At 40.7% G+C, this 22,444-nt stretch overlaps 2 protein-coding genes and 1 long non-coding RNA gene across 3 annotated transcripts; 2 read left to right on the top strand and 1 right to left on the bottom strand.

Moving 5' to 3' along the window:
* Positions 1 to 701: 701 nt before the first annotated feature.
* Positions 702 to 22,319, top strand: LOC123741761 (ribonuclease inhibitor-like; the record flags this gene model as incomplete). Its single annotated transcript, XM_045715946.1, has 4 exons — positions 702 to 853; positions 3,056 to 3,229; positions 5,307 to 5,480; positions 22,151 to 22,319. Coding segments are annotated over 4 exons (669 nt in total), but the record flags the coding sequence as incomplete, so codon positions are not given.
* On the top strand, positions 5,648 to 6,819 carry LOC123741760 (stonustoxin subunit beta-like). The gene is made up of 2 exons (XM_045715945.1): positions 5,648 to 5,724; positions 6,192 to 6,819. The coding sequence occupies exons 1-2, from the start codon at positions 5,703 to 5,705 to the stop codon at positions 6,716 to 6,718; spliced, it is 549 nt and encodes a 182-aa protein (XP_045571901.1). The 5' UTR covers positions 5,648 to 5,702; the 3' UTR covers positions 6,719 to 6,819.
* On the bottom strand, positions 9,818 to 10,729 carry LOC123741762 (uncharacterized). Its single transcript, XR_006769353.1, has 2 exons — positions 10,680 to 10,729; positions 9,818 to 10,458 (listed from the first exon to the last, which is right to left on the bottom strand). It is a non-coding gene; the product is annotated as an uncharacterized lncRNA (long non-coding RNA).
* Positions 22,320 to 22,444: the final 125 nt, after the last annotated feature.

Raw genomic sequence — 22,444 nt, 5'->3', positions numbered from 1 at the left:
CTGTTCCTCCGCTTCCTTCTGGGCCTCTCACTGGAGTCCAATCAGAAGCACTTACAAGGTCTACTGACAAAGTCAAGAAGCAGCTCACAGAGCCATGAAGAAACAGTGAGGTACATCAAGGAGAAGATCAGGGAGAATCCCTCTCCAGAGATGAGCATCAATCTGTTCCACTGTCTGAATGAACTGAATTACCATTCTCTAGTGGAGGAGATCCAAAGCTTCCTGAGCTCAGGAAGTCTCTCAAAACCCAACCTGTCTCCTGCACAGTGGTCAGCTCTGGTCTTTGTGTTGCTGACTTCGGAAAAGGAGCTGGATGTGTTTGACCTGAAGAAATACTCCAGATCAGAGGAAGGTCTTCTGAGGCTGCTGCCAGTGGTCAAAGCCTCCAGAGCTGTTCTGTGAGTACATAAAATGACATTTAAGAACTATTCATCAGAAAGAAATATTAAGTTGAGTAAAATATGTATTATAATATGAAAATAATATTATATTGAAAAACATATTGAATAATTGAATTGATGTTTACATTAGTGTAACATTATGACCATACAGTTCTAGGAGATGGAAGATGAATCTATATGTTGTTTGAGAGAATAAACCAAATGCATCTACCGTTGTCCTTCTACACTACTCGTTAAATGAACAGTGTGTTTGTGAAGTCATGATGATCTCTTTGCAGGCTGTCAGGCTGTAGAGTCACAGAGGAAGGCTGTTCTTCTCTGGTCTCAGCTCTGAGGTCAAACCCCTCACACCTGAGAGAGCTGGATCTGAGTAACAATGACCTGAAGGATTCAGGAGTGAAGCTGCTCTCTGCTGGACTGGGGAATCCCCACTGTAAACTGAAGACTCTGAGGTCAGTATTCCTGTAGTTAGTCAGCAAGTGATAATTGTTCACCAGATCTACATGTGTTTACCAGGCACACAGTCCACACCATATGTGTTTGGACAGTCAAGCTTACAGTTTTACATTTGGTGCTATGATCCAGTATTTTGGATTTGAGATAGAATGTCACTTTTTGAGAGTGTTTATATATGTTTTATCGTTCAGAAATGAAAGCACTTTCATATGTACAATGGCTTGCAAAAGTATTCACACCCTTGGCATTTTTCCTATTTTGTTGCCTTACAACCAGGAATTAAAATAGAACCCCTCCAAAAAATCTATCATTTGATTTACACAATATGCCTAACACTTTGAAGATGCAAAATATGTTTTATTGTGAAACAAACAAGAATTAAGAAAAAAATACAGATAACTTGAGCATGCCAAAGTCAATACTTTGTAGATCCACTTTTTGCAGCAATTAGTCTCTATAAGCTTGGCACATCTAGCCACTGGGATTTTTGACCATTCTTCAAGGCAAAACTGCTCCAGATCCTTCAAATTGGATGGGTTCCGCTGGTGTATAGCAATCTTTAAGTCTTACCACAGATTGAGGTTTGGGCTTTGAATAGGCCATTCCAAGACATTTACATTTTTCCCCTTAATCCACTCGAGTGTTGCTTTAGCTTAAACCTCCATCCCAGTCTCAAATCTCTGGAAGACAAACAGGTTTCCCTAAAGGATTTCCCTGTATTTGGCACCGTCATTCCTTCAATTCTGACCAGTTTCCCAGTCCGTGCCGATGAAAAATATCCCCAAAGAATGCTGCCACCACCATGCTTCACTGTGGGTATGGTGTTCTTGGAGTGATGAGAGATGTTGGGTTAGCGTCAGACATAGCGTTTTCCTGATGGCCAAAAAGCAAAATTTTTGTCTCATCTGACCAGAGTACCTTCTTCCATATGTTTGGGGAGTCTCCCACATGCCTTTTGGTGAACACCAAACATGTTTGCTTATATTTTTCTTCAAGCAATGGCTTTTTTTCTGGCCACTCTTCCGAAATGCCCAGCTCTGTGAAGTGTACGGCTTAGTGGTCCTATGGACAGATACTCCAATCTCTGCTGTGGAGCTTTGCAGCTCCTTCAGGGTTATCTTTGGTCTCTTTGTTGCCTCTCTGATTTATGCCCTCCTTACCTGGTCTGTGAGTTTTGGTGGGTGGCCCTCTCTTGGCAGGTTTGTTGTGGTGCCATATTCTTTCCATTCTTTAGTAATGGATTTTATGGTGCTCCGTGGGATGTTCAAAGTTTCTGATATGTTTTTATAACCCAACCTTGATCTGTACTTCTCCACAACTTTGCCCCTGACCTGTTTGAAGAGCTCCTTGGTCTTCATGGTGCCGCTAGCTTGGTGGTGCCACTTGCTTAGTGGTGTTGCAGACTCTGGGATCTTTCAGAACAGGTGTATATATACTGAGATCATGTGACAGATCATGTGACACTTAGATTGAACACAGGTGGACTTTATTTAACTAATTATGTGACTTCTGAAGGTAATTAGTTGCTCCAGATCTTATTTAGTGGCTTCATAGCAAAGGGGGTGAATACATATGCACGCACCACTTTTTAATTTTTTATTTTTTTTTTGAAATGTTTGGAAACAAGGATTTTTTTTCATTTCACTTCACCAATTTGAACTAGTTTGTGTATGTCCATTACATGAAATCCAAATCCAAATCGATTTAAATTACAGGTTGTAATGCAACAAAACAGGAAAAACGCCAAGGGGTTGAATACATTTGCAAGGCACTGTATGTATGAAAATACCCTCAAATAAAAGGTGACATTATATACTGTCACCTCATATAAAACATTTGATCTCAAATCCAAAATGTTGGAGTACAGAGCCACATTTAAAATGTTATTTTCACTGTCAAAATAGATATGGTGTGGACTGTATACTCAATACAATCTAAATCTGATACCTCAATATCTGTGTTTTGACTGATACTGCTTTTTAAACTGGTCTGGTCAGTCTACTCAAATATTTGCACTATACATTTCTCTCTCTACAAGTCATATTATGATCATTTATAATAATGAAACATTAATTTCTGAATAGATATGGCAGGTTTCAGGACACTGATATATCTGAATGTGTTGAAAAAATGTACTGCCACTATTTTCACCACCAAAGAATAGCAGTGTGATTTTAATATGATTTGACTCTTTGCAGGCTGTCAGGCTGTGGAGTCACAGAGGAAGGCTGTGCTTCTCTGGTCTCAGCTCTGAGGTCAAACCCCTCACACCTGAGAGAGCTGGACCTGAGTAACAATGACCTGAAGGATTCAGGAGTGAAGCTGCTCTCTGCTGTACTGGGGAATCCCCACTGTAAACTGGAGACTCTGAGGTCATTATTCCTGTAGTTGGTCAACAAGTGATAACAGTTCACCAGATCCACATGTGTTTACCAGGCACACATAGTCCACACCATATGTGTTTGGACAGTGAAACTTACAGTTTTAAATTTGGCGCTATGCTCCAGCATTTTGGATTTGAGATAGAATGTTTCATATTAGGCGACATTACAGAATGTCACCTTTTATTTAAAGGTTTTCATACATATCTGTGCTACCGTTTAGAAATGAAAGCACTTTCATTTATGCAGTTCTCCCATTTGAAAATGTCTTCATTATTTGGACAAATTCAGTTATATTGTATTAAAGTAGTCATCATTTAAGTATTTGGTCCCATATTCCATGGCTGCAGTGATTACATTGAGCTTGTGATTCTACTAACTTGTTGAATGCATTTGTAGTTTGTCTTGGTTATGTTTTGGATTGTGTTTTTCCTAATAGAAACTGAATGGTGAATAATGTCCTGTCATTTTGGAGTCACTTCACTTGGATTGTCAGTAAGAATAGAAGACGTTTCTGAACACTTCTACATTCATGTGGATGCTACCATGATTATGAATAATCATGAATGAATCGTGAATGATGATGAATGAGAAAGTTACAGAGGCACAAAGATCATACCCCCTCTGTTATTGGTAATGGTGAGAGGTTAGCATGTTTTGTTGTAGTCTCTGTTATTGGTAATGGTGAGAGGTTAGCATGTTTTGTTGTAGTCTCTGTTAATGGTAATGGTGAGAGGTTAGCATGTTTTGTTGTATCCTCTGTTATTGATAATGGTGAGAGGTTAGCATGTTTTGTTGTAGTCTCTGTTATTGGTAATGGTGAGAGGTTAGCATGTTTTGTTGTAGTCTCTGTTATTGGTAATGGTGAGAGGTAAGCATGTTTTGTTGTAGTCTCTGTTATGGTAATGGTGAGAGGTTAGCATGTTTTGTTGTATCCTCTGTTATTGATAATGGTGAGAGGTTAGCATGTTTTGTTGTATCCTCTGTTATTGTCATGGTGAGAGGTTAGCATGTTTTGTTGTAGCCTCTGTTATTGGTAATGGTGAGAGGTTAGCATGTTTTGTTGTAGCCTCTGTTATTGGCAATAGTGAGAGGTTAGCATGTTTTGTTGTAGCCTCTGTTATTGGTAATGGTGAGAGGTTAGCATGTTTTGTTGTAGTCTCTGTTATTGGTAATGGTGAGAGGTTAGCATGTTTTGTTGTAGCCTCTGTTATTGGTAATGGTGAGAGGTTAGCATGTTTTGTTGTAGCCTCTGTTATTGGTAATGGTGAGAGGTTAGCATGTTATGTGTAGCCTCCGGAACTTTCTCACTCATTATTATTCATGATTCGTTGCTGATTTTTTGGCATCATCTCATGGCATCATCAGGATTAATTTTGTCATGTTTAGAAACATACTCACTTAGACAGAAAATGACTCCAGTCATCATCCACCATTCAGTTAATATTGGGCAAAACACAACCCAAAACAAACTGCAAATGCAACCAACGAGTTTGAGTCACAAGCTTGATGTAGTCATTGTGTTCAAGGAATATCAGACCGAATACTAAACTTTTGACTAATGTAATACACTATGAGTGAATTGATCAGAATACTTATGACTAGATACATAAAGTGTTCATTTCTAAATGGTGAAACAGATATGTATGAAAATACCTTCAAATAAAAGGTGACATTATATACTGTCACCTCATATGAAACATTTGATCTGAGATCTGAAATGTTGGAGAAAAGAGACACATTTAAAATGTTAGTTTCACTGTCAAAATAGATATGATGTGGACTGTATACTCAATACAATCTAAATCTGATACCTCACTGTCTGTCTTTTGACTGATACTGCTTTTTAAACTGGCCTGGTCAGTCTACTCAAATATTTGCACTACACATGTTTCTCTCTACAATCTATACTTTGATAAATTGTAAATTATAATGATGATTAATTTCTGAATAGATATGGCAGGTTTCAGGACACTGATATATCTTAATGTGTTGAAAAAATATACTGCCATTATTTTCACCACCAAAGAATAGCAGTGTGGTTTTAATATGATGTGACTCTTTGCAGGCTGTCAGGCTGTCTAGTCACAGAGGAAGGCTGTGCTTCTCTGGTCTCAGCTCTGAGGTCAAACCCCTCACACCTGAGAGAGCTGGACCTGAGTTACAATCACCCAGGAGACTCAGGAGTCAGACTGCTCTCTGCTGGACTGGAGGATCCACACTGCAGACTGGAGAAACTCAAGTATGTAGAGGGTTTATGTCAATGTTCATATCAGACATGTTTGACTTATCAGGCTAGTTAAGACAAACATTCTTAACACCACTTGGACAAAGTTATATGCTGACCGTGTGTGTGTGTGTGTGTGTGTGAGTGTGTGTGTGTTTGTGTGTTCAGGTGTATCCCTCAATGACTGTCTGTTATTCTGCTTACCGCTACAGTGTGGAACATGGTGGAGAGTACACAATGAAACCTGGGCTTAGAAAATGTGAGTGTTGACTGCTGTGAAGAATATGACTAAGAATAAATCTTAATGCAAGTTAAGTCATAGTCAAAGACCACCATCATTACTTACTTGGTCATATTAAATATCAGCTGTAGTTCTACAGAGGCAGAAATCAGGGACACCAAAGATTACAAAGAGCTGCTTTGACAATGTGTGTGTCTGTATGTGTGTTACATTAGAAATGTGTGTTTATGTTCATGCATGCGTACGTGTGTGTGTGTGTGTGTGTGTGTGTGTGTGTGTGTGTGTGTGTGTGTAATTAATTGGAATAAGTGTGTTTTATATTACCATACAGTATAACATATGATCATTCAACAAGTCTCAAGTTACCTTAACTTCTCCTTTTGATACCTAGAAACATCTACATTAAATGAATTAGTGAAAAGTGAGTTAACATTCTAATGTGAATGATGATGATTTCTAATATTGTGTCTGGTTTCATCCACCAGATGTCTGTGATCTCACACTGGACCTCAACACAGTAAACAGACTCCTCTCTCTATCTGAGGAGAACAGAAAGGTGACATGTATGAAAGAGAAGCAGCCGTATCCTGATCACCCAGAGAGATTTGAGGGCTGTAGACAGGTGTTGTGCAGAGAGGGTCTGACTGGGCGCTGTTACTGGGAGGCAGAGTGGAGTGGGAGAATGGGGGCCGATATAGGAGTGACATATAAAGGAATCAGCAGGAGAGGATGGGGTAAGGACTGCGGGCTTGGATGTAATGACAAGTCCTGGAGTCTGATCTGCTCTGACAACAGTTACATTGCCAGTCACAATGATAATGCCACAACCATAGACGTCCGCCCCTCCAGCTCCCACAGAGTAGGAGTGTATCTGGACTGGCCAGCCGGCACTCTGTCCTTCTATAGAGCCTCCTCTGACACACTGACCCACCTGTACACATTCACCTCCACATTCACTGAGCCCCTCTATCCAGGGTTTTTTGTTTATGATGACTCCTCAGTGTCACTGTAAATAATAACCTGACACATACACACACACACACACACACACACACACACACACACACACACACACACACACACTCACAGACACACAGACACACATACACACTGTCACACATACAGAACACACACACTGGACACACACACACAGGACAAACACACTGGACACACAACACACACACACTGGCCACACACACACTGACAAACACACAAAGGACATACACACTGGAACCACACATACAGAGGACACACACACAGGACACACAGAAACTCACACTGGACACACACACAAACAAAAACAAAAACACAAACACACACATTACACACACACTGGACACACACACACTGGACAGACACACACACACGAACACACACACATGACACACAAACTGGACACACACTGACACACACAGGACACACACACACACACACACACACACACACTGGAATCACACACACACACACACACTGGACACACACACTGGAATCACACACACACTGGACACGCACACAGCTGATGGTTATGTTCTGTGTTAGTTTGTTGCTCAGTCAGATAGAGCTTAAATGATGTCCTGTGTTTCTCAGAGTTTTTTTTGTGAAATTGTTCGTAATATTATGTTTCATTTGTTCCCAGGGGGGAAGGGGAAGGCACCTAGGGAGTGTTTAGGCAAGGGGCCCGTGGGCATACATATACCCGTAGTCATTTATTGTCTATACACACTAGGAAAGACCTGGGCGGACCACCCCCTGTATTTTGGTTAGCGCACCAGGTGGTGTTAAGTTAGGTAAGTAGTGGGTAGGTCACCAGGTGGTGCTAAGTTAGGTCAGTAGTGGGTAGGTCACCAGGTGGTGCTAAGTTAGGTCAGTAGTGGGTAGGTCACCAGGTGGTGCTAAGTTAGGTCACTAGTGGGTAGGTCACCAGGTGGTGCTAAGTTAGGTCAGTAGTGGGTAGGTCACCAGGTGGTGCTAAGTTAGGTCACTAGTGGGTAGGTCACCAGGTGGTGCTAAGTTAGGTCAGTAGTGGGTAGGTCACCATGTGGTGCTAAGTTAGGTAAGTAGTGGGTAGGTCACCAGGTGGTGCTAAGTTAGGTAAGTAGTGGGTAGGTCACCATGTGGTGCTAAGTTAGGTAAGTAGTGGGTAGGTCACCATGTGGTGCTAAGTTAGGTAAGTAGTGGGTAGGTCACCAGGTGGTGCTAAGTTAGGTAAGTAGTGGGTAGGTCACCAGGTGGTGCTAAGTTAGGTCAGTAGTGGGTAGGTCACCAGGTGGTGCTAAGTTAGGTAAGTAGTGGGTAGGTCACCAGGTGGTGCTAAGTTAGGTAAGTAGTGGGTAGGTCACCAGGTGGTGCTAAGTTAGGTAAGTAGTGGGTAGGCAGGTAAAATAGGAGAGAGGGCTACATTTACTTTCTTTGCTTTGGTTCTGTCCAGCCCCTTTTCCCCAAATTTACCGTGTGAAGGAATAAATTCCCAGTAAATGGTAAATTCTCTGCCTTTTGTCATCCTTACTCGCACCTACAATCCCATACCTCTATCACTCCACCTACAGTCCCATACCTCTTCACTCCCTACAGTCCCATACCTCTTTCACTCCACCTACAGTCCCATACCTCTTTCACTCCAGCTACAGTCCCATACCTCTTTCACTCCAGCTACAGTCCCATACCTCTTTCACTCCACCTACAGTCCCATACCTCTTTACCTCCACCTACAGTCCCATACCTCTTTCACTCCACCTACAGTCCCATACCTCTTTCACTCCACCTACAGTCCCATACCTCTTTCACTCCACCTACAGTCCCATACCTCTTTACCTCCACCTACAGTCCCATACCTCTTTACCTCCACCTACAGTCCCATACCTCTTTACCTCCACCTACAGTCCCATACCTCTTTACCTCCACCTACAGTCCCAAACCTCTTTACCTCCACCTACAGTCCCATACCTCTTTCACTCCACCTACAGTCCCATACCTCTTTCACTCCCTACAGTCCCATACCTCTTTCACTCCACCTACAGTCCCATACCTCTTTACCTCCACCTACAGTCCCATACCTCTTTACCTCCACCTACAGTCCCATACCTCTTTACCTCCACCTACAGTCCCATACCTCTTTCACTCCACCTACAGTCCCATACCTCTTTCACTCCACCTACAGTCCCATACCTCTTTACCTCCACCTACAGTCCCATACCTCTTTCACTCCACCTACAGTCCCATACCTCTATACCTCCACCTACAGTCCCATACCTCTATACCTCCACCTACAGTCCCATTCCTCTTTCACTCCACCTACAGTCCCATACCTCTTTACCTCCACCTACAGTCCCATACCTCTATACCTCCACCTACAGTCCCATACCTCTTTACCTCCACGGGGAGTTGAGTTGTAGCAGGGTGTTGCGTTCCCTCTTCATAGAGGCGTGCGTAACAGCAGCATAAGACCACGAAGCATCAGTTATAGGCTAAAAGCAGCAATATGATTGACATAAAATAGCATGCAACCCCAGACTATATGTCCCATGATTTTCTAAAATTGTAACTCTAGTTAGCTATATATCTGGTATTAGGGCTGTGTTGCTTCAGGGAGAGCAACAAAATAGTGACTATAGCGGGTATTGAAGCCCGGGTAAATTATCACTAGTCAGAACCTCAACCTCAGTATACATGCATTATAAAAAATCATCTTAATATCTGATATTGGGAGTAAACAACCTCGGAACAGAAAAGACAAGAGTGCGTCTTCCAGCCCACCAATAAATTACATCATTCAACCCTCCTGGTTAGTAAATTTACCTCAACATGCCCTTCTTCTTCACATAAAAACAGGTCATAATTAACATGAATCATCATTATATTACTTCACAGTAATCTGTTAAATGCTTTTTCAGTCCTTCCTCTTGCGTTAGCAGTGTGTAAAGGGACAGAAAGAAGCTCACACAGGAGTTTTCCTGTGAGGGGAAGTGGTGGTGTATCCAGGGAGAAAACTAATCTTCTGAAATGTCATTTGTGGTCTTATGCTTCCATCTATTGGAATTATGTAGCAACTGCAGTAGTACTGAATGATGTTTAATTCCTTACTAAAGTAGTAATTACTCAGAATTGCAAAATATACAATCTTCTAGTTAATTTTATCACTTACATCCATAAAATAACAATTTATAGCATAACAAACAATTAAACTGACATAAACCAAAAACACCACACATTTAGTTAATTGCCAAATTGAGCCGGTCGGTCACATCTGAGAGTGAGACGGATATATAGCATTTTGCAAAAAAAAAATGTGACTCTCTGAAATGAAACCATCAAGTGATATAATATAAACAAAGTCATGTCTGTCATTGAACAACCCCGTGCCATGATTAGATAGTGAAAAAACACAATTTATTTGATCATTTCTTTAAGTAATAAAATCGAATTCACCAACTTTTCTGAAAATTGATACATAGCATTTTAGAATGAAAGTCTTCTTATGTTTCCCCATCTGAGCTCAGAGTAGATGAGAGATGTAATGTTTGTCTCTGTTGTGTTGAAGACCAATCAAGGAGGAGAGACCAGCCTCCCCTGTTCCCAGCTGTGTGTCCATGAAGAGTGACCGGTCTATGGGTATACCTATAGAGTTTAGAGAGGGAGTCTACTATATACTATAGAGTCTCCTCTGACACACTGACCCACCTGCACACATTCACCTCCACGTTCACTGAGCCCCTCTATCCAGGGTTTAGGCTTTTTACAAAGTCCTCAGTGTCCCTGTGTCAAACACAACATGATGTTTCTCTCTAATGTTTTATGTTTGATCACAATATGACATTTAAATACATGGACACACACACACACACACACACACTGGAAACACACTCACACATACACTGGACACACACTCACACACACACACTCTTGACTCACACACACACACACTTCAATGGAACATGTTAATTGTATGTGTCCACATAACTGAGTATGTGACTAACCTTGTGAAACGGTCCTGTTATAATGTCCTGTTTTGGGGAGTATAATCCTGTGTCTTGCCAAACCAGCTGTTCCTTAGATTCCTCCTGTGTCCTTGTATAGATAAACAGGGAAGTGAGAGTCCTGCCCAAGAACAGATCAAGATATAAAGATATGTGCTGTGATACGCTCACACACTGGACAAACGCTGGACACACACACCAAATGGATAAACACACACAAACACTGGAGACATGCACACACTGACACACACACACACACACACACACACAGGACACACACACACACTCGCAGTGGACACACACACACTCAGTCACACACACACACACTCACACACAATCACGCAGTACACACACACACACACTGGACACACACACACTGGACACCCACACACACACACTGGACACACACATTGGAATCAATCGCGCACACACACGTACACCCACACACTAAACACTCAATCACACACACACACACACACACACACACACACACTGGACACACACACACACACTGGACACACACACACACACACACGATACAAACACTGGACAGACACACACACACACAACGGACAAACAGACACACACACTGGACAAACACGCACACATACACACACTGGACACACACTCACAAACACACACACTGGACAAACACTGGACACTCACTCACTCACACACACACACACACTGGAAACACATTCACACACACACTGGACACACACACACTGGACACACACACTCACACTCTTGACTCACACACACACCAGTTTATTCCTGTAAATCCACAGAACTAAAATATAAATGGCCCAAACACACACACTTCAATGGAACATGTTAATTGTATTTTTCCACATAACTGAGTATGTCACTAACCTTGTGAAACGGTCCTGTTATAATGTCCTGTTTTGGGGAGTATAATCCTGTGTTGCAAACCAGCTGTCTCCTGTGTCCTTGTATAGATAAATAGGGAAGTGAGAGTCCTGCCCAAGAACAGATAAAGATATAAAGATATGTGCTGATCACCCAATGCTTCTGAATTCAGACTGTCTACACTGTGCTGTTGAACTATGTTATTCTCTCTGAATTCATAAATATACACACACACACACACACACACACACACACACACACACACACACACACCACACACAGTGAGCATTTCTCATTTGCCAAGATAATCCATCCACCTGACAGGTGTGGCATATCAAGAAGCTGATTAACAGCATGATCATTACAAAGGTCTCTCTAAAATGTGTAGTTTTGTCATATAAAACCTCAGACCACTAATTGTATGGCGTCATGTGGGTGAGCGGTTTGCTGATGTCAACATTGTGAACAGAGAGCCCCATGGTGGAGGTGGGAGGTTATGGTTCAACATTGTGAACAGCCCCATGGTGGAGGTGGGGTTATGGTTCAACGTTGTGAACAGAGAGCCCCATGGTGGAGGTGAGGTAATGGTTCAACATTGTGAACAGCCCCATGGTGGAGGTGAGGTTATGGTTCAACATTGTGAACAGCACCATGGTGGAGGTGGGGTTATGGTTCAACATTGTGAACAGCCCCATGGTGGAGGTGAGGTTATGGTTCAACATTGTGAACAGCCCCATTGTGGAGGTGAGGTTATGGTTCAACATTGTGAACAGCCCCATGGTGGAGGTGAGGTTATGGTTCAACATTGTGAACAGCCCCATGGTGGTGGTGAGGTTATGGTTCAACATTGTGAACAGCCCCATGGTGGAGGTGGAGGTTATGGTTCAACATTGTGAACAGCCCCATGGTGGAGGTGAGGTTATGGTTCAACATTGTGAACAGCCCCATGGTGGAGGTGGGGTTATGGTTCAACGTTGTGAACAGAGAGCCCCATGGTGGAGGTGGGGTTATGGTTCAACATTGTGAACAGCCCCATGGTGGTGGTGAGGTTACGGTATCGACATTGTGAACAGCCCCATGGTGGAGGTGAGGTTATGGTTCGACATTGTGAACAGCCCCATGGTGGTGGTGAGGTTATGGTATGGACATTGTGAACAGCCCCATGGTGGTGGTGAGGTTATGGTTCAACATTGTGAACAGCCCCATGGTGGTGGTGAGGTTATGTTATGGTTGGGCATCTCTAAGCCACAGACCATGAACACAATTGCATTTTATTGATGTCTATTTGAATGCACAGAGATACTGTGATGAGATCCCATTGTCATGCCGTTCATCCTCACCCATCACCTCATGTTTCAGCATGATAATGCACGACCCGATGTCCACAATTCCTGGAAGCTGAAAAAACAGTTCTTCCATGGCCTGAGTACTCACCAGACATGTCACCCATTGAGCATGTTCGGGATGCTCTGGATAGACGTGTACGACAGCATGTTCCAGTTCCCGCCAATATCCAGCAACTTTGCACAGCCATTGAAGAGGAGTCGGACAACATTCCACAGGCCGACAATCAACAGCCTGATCAACTCTATGTGAAGCAGATGTGTCAGGCTGCATGAGGGAAATGGTGGTCAGACCAGATACTGACTAGTTTTCTGATCCACACTCCTACTGTTTTATTAAGGTATCTGACTAACAGATGCATATCTGTATTCCCAGTCATGTGAAATCCATAGATTAGGGCCTACTGAATGTATTTCAAATGACTGATGTCCTTATATGAACTGTAACTCAGTAAAATCTTTGAAATTGTTGCATGTTGTGTTTATTGTTTTGTTCAGTAAACTAAAATGATCCGTTGTACATGTTTTATGTTTGATATGATGTTAGTAACACTCTGAAGTCATTCCATCCTTTCACTAAATGGTAGTAACACTAAGTAAGTCCATCATTTCACTAAATGGTAGTAACACTAAGTCATTCCATCCTTTCACTAAATGGTAGTAACAAAGTCATTCCATCCTTTCACTAAATGGTAATAACACTAAGTCATTCCATCCTTTCACTAAATGGTAGTAACACTAAGTCATTCCATCCTTTCACTAAATGGTAGTAATATTAAGTCATTCCATCCCTTTCACTAAATGGTAGTAACACTAAGTCATTCCATCCTTTCACTAAATGGTAGTAACACTAAGTCATTCCATCCTTTCACTAAATGGTAGTAACACTAAGTCATTCCATCCTTTCACTAAATGGTAGTAACACTAAGTCATTCCATCCTTTCACTAAATGGTAGTAACACTAAGTCATTCCATCCTTTCACTAAATGGTAGTAACACTAAGTCATTCCATCCTTTCACTAAATGGTAGTAACACTAAGTCATTCCATCCTTTCACTAAATGGTAGTAACACTAAGTCATTCCATCCTTTCACTAAAAGGCAGTAACACTAAGTCATTCCATCCTTTCACTAAAGCTCTAAAGTTACTTTTTTGACAGATGCCTCATTTAAATGTTTTGGATTTTAATGTAAACTTCCGACTTCAACTGTATCTTAACAATATTGTGTCTCTAGCTGTAAGACCATTCCTGCTGGTATTTTTCTGTTATACAGTACCAGTCAAAAGTTTGGACACACCTACTTATTTAAGTTTTTTTATTTATTTTTACTATTTTCTACATTGTAGAATAACACTGAAGACATCAAAACTATGAAATAACACATATGGAATCATGTAGTAACTAAACTGAACTTACTAAAGTAAACTAAACTAACTTTGTAAGAACACTATAAGAAGAAGAAAACATGTATGCAGTCATATTCACTGTTATCTTTCTACCTTCCCCCATGTCTCATATTCACTGTTATCTTTCTACCTTCCCCCATGTCTCATATTCACTGTTATCTATCTACCTTCATCCATGTCTCATATTCACTGTTATCTATCTACCTTCCTCCATGTCTCATATTCACTGTTATCTATCTACCTTCCCCCATGTCTCATATTCACTGTTATCTTTCTACCTTCCCCCATGTCTCATATTCACTGTTATCTATCTACCTTCCTCCATGTCTCATATTCACTGTTATCTTTCTACCTTCCCCATGTCTCATATTCACTGTTATCTTTCTACCTTCCCCATGTCTCATATTCACTGTTATCTTTCTACCTTCCCCCATGTCTCATATTCACTGTTATCTTTCTACCTTCCCCCATGTCTCATATTCACTGTTATCTTTCTACCTTCCCCATGTCTCATATTCACTGTTATCTTTCTACCTTCCCCATGTCTCATATTCACTGTTATCTTTCTACCTTCCTCCATGTCTCACTGTTATCTTTCTACCTTCCCCCATGTCTCATATTCACTGTTATCTATCTACCTTCCCCATGTCTCATATTCACTGTTATCTTTCTACCTTCCTCCATGTCTCATATTCACTGTTATCTTTCTACCTTCCCCATGTCTCATATTCACTGTTATCTTTCTACCTTCCTCCATGTCTCATATTCACTGTTATCTTTCTACCTTCCTCCATGTCTCATATTCACTGTTATCTTTCTACCTTCCTCCATGTCTCATATTCACTGTTATATTTCTACCTTCCTCCATGTCTCATATTCACTGTTATATTTCTACCTTCCCCCATGTCTCATATTCACTGTTATCTTTCTACCTTCCCCCATGTCTCATATTCACTGTTATCTTTCTACCTTCCCCCATGGCTCATATTCACTGTTACCTTTCTACCTTCCCAATACCTTCCTCCATGTCTCATATTCACTGTTATCTTTCTACCTTCCTCCATGTCTCATATTCACTGTTATCTTTCTACCTTCCTCCATGTCTCATATTCACTGTTATCTTTCTACCTTCCCCCATATCTCATATTCACTGTTATCTTTCTACCTTCCTCCATGTCTCATATTCACTGTTATCTTTCTACCTTCCCCCATGTCTCATATTCACTGTCATCTTTCTACCTTCCTCCATGTCTCATATTCACTGTTATCTTTCTACCTTCCCTCCATGTCTCATATTCACTGTTATCTTTCTACCTTCCTCCTATGTCTCATATTCACTGTTATCTTTCTACCTTCCTCCATGTCTCATATTCACTGTTATATTTCTACCTTCCTCCATGTCTCATATTCACTGTTATATTTCTACCTTCCCCCATGTCTCATATTCACTGTTATCTTTCTACCTTCCTCCATGTCTCATATTCACTGTTATCTTTCTACCTTCCCCCATGTCTCATATTCACTGTTATCTTTCTACCTTCCTCCATGTCTCATATTCACTGTTATCTTTCTACCTTCCCCATGTCTCATATTCACTGTTATCTTTCTACCTTCCCCCATGTCTCATATTCACTGTTATCTTTCTACCTTCCCCCATGTCTCATATTCACTGTTATCTTTCTACCTTCCCCTGGCCACGTATCACCTTCCTCCATGTCTCATATTCACTGTTATCTTTCTACCTTCCTCCATGTCTCATATTCACTGTTATCTTTCTACCTTCCTCCATGTCTCATATTCACTGTTATCTTTCTACCTTCCTCCATGTCTCATATTCACTGTTATCTTCTACCTTCCCCATGTCTCATATTCACAGTTATCTTTCTACCTTCCTCCATGTCTCATATTCACTGTTATCTTTCTACCTTCCTCCATGTCTCATATTCACTGTTATCTTTCTACCTTCCCCCATATCTCATATTCACTGTTATCTTTCTACCTTCCCCATGTCTCAAATTCACCGTTATCTTTCTACCTTCCCCCATGGCTCATATTCACTGTTACCTTTCTACCTTCCCAATACCTTCCTCCATGTCTCATATTCACTGTTATCTTTCTACCTTCCTCCATGTCTCATATTCACTGTTATATTTCTACCTTCCTCCATGTCTCATATTCACTGTTATCTTTCTACCTTCCTCCATGTCTCATATTCACTGTTATCTTTCTACCTTCCCCCATGTCTCATATTCACTGTTATCTTCTACCTTCCTCCATGTCTCATATTCACTGTTATCTTTCTACCTTCCTCCATGTCTCATATTCACTGCTATCTTTCTGCCTTCCCATACCTTCCCCCATGTCTCATATTCACTGTTATCTTTCTACCTTCCCCATGTCTCATATTCACTGTTATCTTTCTACCTTCCTCCATGTCTCATATTCACTGTTATCTTCTACCTTCCCACCATGTCTCATATTCACTGTTATCTTTCTACCTTCCCCATGTCTCATATTCACTGTTATCTTTCTACCTTCCTCCATGTCTCATATTCACTGTTATCTTCTACCTTCCCCATGTCTCATATTCACTGTTATCTTTCTACCTTCCCCATGTCTCATATTCACTGTTATCTTTCTACCCTTCCCCCATGTCTCATATTCACTGTTATCTTTCTACCTTCCTCCATGTCTCATATTCACTGTTATCTTTCTGCCTTCCCAATCCTTCCCCCATGTCTCATATTCACTGTTATCTTTCTACCTTCCTCCATGTCTCATATTCACTGTTATCTTTCTACCTTCCTCCATGTCTCATATTCACTGTTATCTTTCTGCCTTCCCAATACCTTCCCCCATGTCTCATATCACTGTTATCTTTCTATCTTCCTCCATGTCTCATATTCACTGTTATCTTTCTACCTTCCTCCATGTCTCATATTCACTGTTATCTTTCTGCCTTCCCATACCTTCCTCCATGTCTCATATTCACTGTTATCTTTCTACCTTCCCCATGTCTCATATTCACTGTTATCTTTCTACCTTCCTCCATGTCTCATATTCACTGTTATCTTTCTACCTTCCTCCATGTCTCATATTCACTGTTATCTTTCTACCTTCCTCCATGTCTCATATTCACTGTTATCTTTCTACCTTCATCCATGTCTCAAATTCACTGTTATCTTTCTACCTTCATCCATGTCTCATATTCACTGTTATCTTTCTACCTTCCTCCATGTCTCATATTCACTGTATCTTTCTACCTTCCCCCATGTCTCATATTCACTGTTATCTTTCATCTTCCCAATACCTTCCTCCATGTCTCATATTCACTGTTATTTTCACCTTCCCATGTCTCATATTCACTGTTATCTTTCTACCTTCCTCCATGTCTCATATTCACTGTTATCTTTCTACCTTCCCTCCATGTCTCATATTCACTGTTATCTTTCTACCTTCCTCCATGCCTCATATCCTGTTATCTTTCTACCTTCCTCCATGTCTCACATCCACTGTTATCTTTCTACCTTCCTAATACCTTCCTCCATGCCTCATATTCACTGTTATCTTTCTACCTTCCTCCATATCTCATATTCACTGTTATCTTTCTACCTTCCTCCATGCCTCATATTCACTGTTATATTTCTACCTTCATCCATGTCTCAAATTCACTGTTATATTTCTACCTTCATCCATATCTCATATTCACTGTTATCTTTCTACCTTCCTCCATGTCTCACATTCACTGTTATCTTTCTACCTTCCCGGAGTGTTTTCTATCCAAAGCTACTAATTATTGCGATATTCTAGTTTCTGGGCAGAGTAATAACCGGATTAAATCGGGTACGTTTTTTATCCGGCCGTGAAGATACCCTATCCATAACAAGTTAATGGACTAAAACTCGTTAACCTCTATGGAGTTAGGTGACGTAAGCGTCCCACCCGTGATTCTTACCTCCATCAACAGCAGGTGCATTTCAAGAGCGGCAAATTAGGTGAATCCAAATAAATGTCAAAATTCAAATTTTTCAAACACAACTATTTTTTACACCCTTTGAAAGATAAACATCTCCTTAATCTAACCACGTTTTACGATTTCAAAAGGTTTTACGGCGAAGCATAAATTTAGAGTATGTTAGGACAGTACATTTACAAGAGTTGTGTGTAATGTTTTGTCAATTCAAAGACAGGGTCACCAAAACCATAAAACCAGCTAAAATGATGCACTAACCCCCTTTTACAATCTCCATCAGATGACACTCCTAGGACATTATGTTAGACAATGCATGCATTTTTAGTTCTATCAAGTTCATATTTATATCCAAAACAGCGTTTTACTATGGCATTGATGTTGAGGAAATCGTTTCCTCCCAATAACCGGCAGTCAAGTCAGCACCACAAATTAAATAATTAAAATTAGAAAACATTGGTAAAATATTATATTGTCATTTAAAGAATTATAGATTTACATCTCTTGAACGCAATCAACTTGCCAGATTTAAAAAATAACCTTACTGAAATCACACTTTGCAATAATCTGAGACTGCGCCCAGAAAAATACGCGTTGCGATACAGACTAGTCGTCATGTTGGGGAGATCTAAAATCGAAAATACTATGTAAATAATCCATTACCTTTGATTCTCTTCATAAGATGTCACTTCCAGGTATCACAGGTCCATAACGAATGTAGTTTTGTTCAAAAAGCTCATCATTTATGTCCAAAATCTCCGTCTTGTTAGCACATGATCTAAGCCCGCCGGACTTCACTTCGTGAACGAGGGAAAAATATATTTACGTTCGTTCAAACATGTCAAACGTTGTATAGCATAAATCATTAGGGCCTTTTTAGCCAGAACATGAATAATATTCAAGGTGGACGAATGCATTCTCTTTTATAACGTATTGGAACGAGGGTACCCAACATGAACTCGAGCGCCAGGTGTCTAATGGGCCATCATCGTTCCATGGCTCTTGTTCGGTCAGATCTCCCTCCAGAAGACTCAAAACACTTTGTAAAGGCTGGTGACATCTAGTGGAAGCAATAGGAAGTGCCAAAATATTCCTCAGCCCCTGTGTTTTTCAATGGCATAGGTTTAAAGGTAATACAACACATCAGGTATCCACTTCCTGTCAGAAAATGTCTCAGGGTTTTGCCTGCCAAATGAGTTCTGTTATACTCACAGACACCATTCAAACAGTTTTAGAAACTTTAGAGTGTTTTCTATCCATATATAATAAGTATATGCATATTCTAGTTACTGGGTAGGATTAGTAACCAGATTAAATCGGGTACATTTTTTTATCCAGCCGTGCAAATACTGCCCCCTAGCCCTAACAGGTTAAAACTCATTAAAACTCGTTTTTCAACCACTCCACAAATGTCTTGTTAACAAACTATAGTTTTGGCAAGTCAGTTAAGACATCTTCTTTGTGCATGACACAGGTCATTTTTCCAACAATTGTTTACAGACAGATTATTTCACTTACAATTCACTGTATCACAATTCCAGTTGGTCAGATATATATATATATATATATCATTAAATAAATAATATCAACAACAGTGTTGAGGATCAGCGTGGCAGATGTGCTGTTGCCTACCCTTACCACCTGGGGGAGGCCCGCCAGGAAGTCCAGGATGCAGTTTGACGACGGGGCGGTAGTCATTTAGGCAGGTTACCTTTACATTATTGGGCACAGGGACTATGGTGGTCTGCTTGAAACATGTAGGTTTTACAGACTCTTTCAGGGAGAGGTTGAAAATGTCAATGAAGACATTTGCCAGCTGGTCCTCGCATGCTCTGAGCACACGCCCTGGTAATCCGTCTGGCCCTGCGGCCTTGTGAATGTTGACCTGTTAAAAGGTCTTTCTCACATCGGCTACGGAGAGCATGATCATACAGTCATCCGGAACATCTGGTGCTCTCATGCATGCTTCAGCGTTGCTTGCCTCGAAGCGAGCATAAATTATATTTAGCTCCTCTGGTAGGCTTGCATCACTGGGCAGCTCGTGACTGGGTTTCCCTTAGTAGTCCGTAATCCTGCACAATCCGACGAGCCTGTGTTGCTTTTGGGAGAGTGAACAAATAATAACTATAGCAGATATTGAAACCCTGGTGAAATAATCACTAGTCAGGCAACCTCAACCCTACTATACATTCATTATATATTAATCTTAATATCTGATATGAAAATAAAAAAATACGAAATAAAAGACGAAAGAGTGCATCGTCCAGCACACCAATGAAACGAATTTACCTCAACATGCCCCCTTGCTTGCACAAGAAGGCAGAATGACGGCACAAGCTTTTAGCTGCTGATGGCATAAGCTTTTTGGCAGGGCTTGTTGAGTTGGCTACTGTGCGAGAAGGTAATTCGGCTCAATGTTGGTTGATGAATTAATGTAAAAGGAAACTACATTTTCTCGACCAGAGGTGACTGAATTAATGTTCAGGCTTATTGATAATCATTGTAGTATTGAAGTATCATTTCAAAACAGGTAATAATAAACATGAATCATCATTATATTACTTCACAGGAATCTGTTAAAATTATGTTTCAGTCCATCCTTGTGGAGAGGGAGAGAGATCGATGTAATCAGGGAGAAAACAGAGCTTCTGAGATTTCATTTGTAGTCTTATGCTGCCATCTATTGGAATTATTTTTCAATTGCAATACATTTTTTTAGAAGCCATGTGTTGATCTGACCATCAGTTTCAAAGGTCACTGAATAAAGTGTTTATCCTTACTGAAGTAGTAATTACTCCAAATTGCAAAATATCCAATATTTGTTGGTTAATTTTATATATTGTCCAGCCTAACATGAGGTAATAAATACATTTGAATATGTCACTTGAGATGATACAATTTACTCTCCACATAATTTTCCATCAATGGATGTCGATTTAACGAATTTGACTGCTATGTTTAAGCAATAAGGTACAAGGGAGTATGGTATATGACCAATATACCACAGCTAAGGGCTGTTCTTATGCACGACGCAACGCAGAGTTCCTGGATACAGCCGTTAACCATGGTATATTGGCCATATACCACAAACCCCTGGGATGCATTAATGCTATTATAAACTGGTTACCAACGTAATATTAATTTTGTAATACCCATGGTATACGTTGATTTACACAATGGCTTTCAGCCAATCAGCATTCAGGGTTCGAGGCTTTCTGCCAACCAGCATGCCATGCTCGGACCCAGTTTATAATTGTAAATAAATCCCTTTTGTGCATGTGCATAACTATAGATAAATCCGACAGGAGTTTGGTAAATTCAATGATTGGTTTGAAAGGCACACATCTGTCTACAGTGCAGTCAGAAAGTATATTGACTATTTCCACATTTTGTTACATTAGGTTACAGCCTTATTCTAAAATGGATTAAAACGTTTTTTCCCCTTATCAATCTACACACAATGCCCTATAATGAAGTAGCAAAAACGTTTATTTTTTTATTTTAGCAAATTTATTCAAAATAAAATACAGACATTTTGCATTTACATAAGTACTCAGACCCTTTACTCAGTACTTGTTGAAGCACCTTTGGCAGCGATTACAAGCTACAAGCTTGGCACACCTGTATTTGGGGAGTTTTCTATTATTCTCTGCAGATCATCTCAAGGACTGTAAGGTTGGATGGGGAGCATCGCTGCACAGTTATTTTCAGGTCTCTCCAGAGATTTTGAATCGGGCTCTGGCTGGGCCACTCAAGGACATTCAAGCAGATTAATCTATATGTTGTTTGAGAGAATAAACCGAATGCATCTGCCATTGTCCTTCTACACTACTCGTTAAATGAACAGTGTGTTTGTGAAGTCATGATGATCTCTTTGTCAGGCTGTCAGGCTGTAGAGTCACAGAGGAAGGCTGTGCTTCTCTGGTCTCAGCTCTGAGGTCAAACCCCTCACACCTGAGAGAGCTGGATCTGAGTAACAATGACCTGAAGGATTCAGGGGTGAAGCTGCTCTCTGCTGGACTGGGGAATCCCCACTGTAAACTGGAGACTCTGAGGTCAGTATTCCTGTAGTTGGTCAACAAGTGATAACTGTTCACCAGATCCACATGTGTTTACCAGACACACATAGTCCACACCATATGTGTTTGGACAGTGAAGCTTACAGTTTTAAATTT

This window comes from Salmo salar, chromosome ssa03 (genome assembly GCF_905237065.1).
Source record: "Salmo salar chromosome ssa03, Ssal_v3.1, whole genome shotgun sequence".
Classification (NCBI taxonomy): domain Eukaryota; kingdom Metazoa; phylum Chordata; class Actinopteri; order Salmoniformes; family Salmonidae; genus Salmo; species Salmo salar.
This window is presented reverse-complemented; position numbering and strand designations above follow the sequence as displayed.

Coding starts and splice junctions, on each gene's coding strand:
- LOC123741760 (XM_045715945.1), top strand. CDS start 5,703: ATGAAACCTGGGCTTAGAAAAT. Junction 5,725..6,191: donor GAAACCTGGGCTTAGAAAAT/GTGAGTGTTGAC, acceptor TTCATCCACCAG/ATGTCTGTGATCTCACACTG.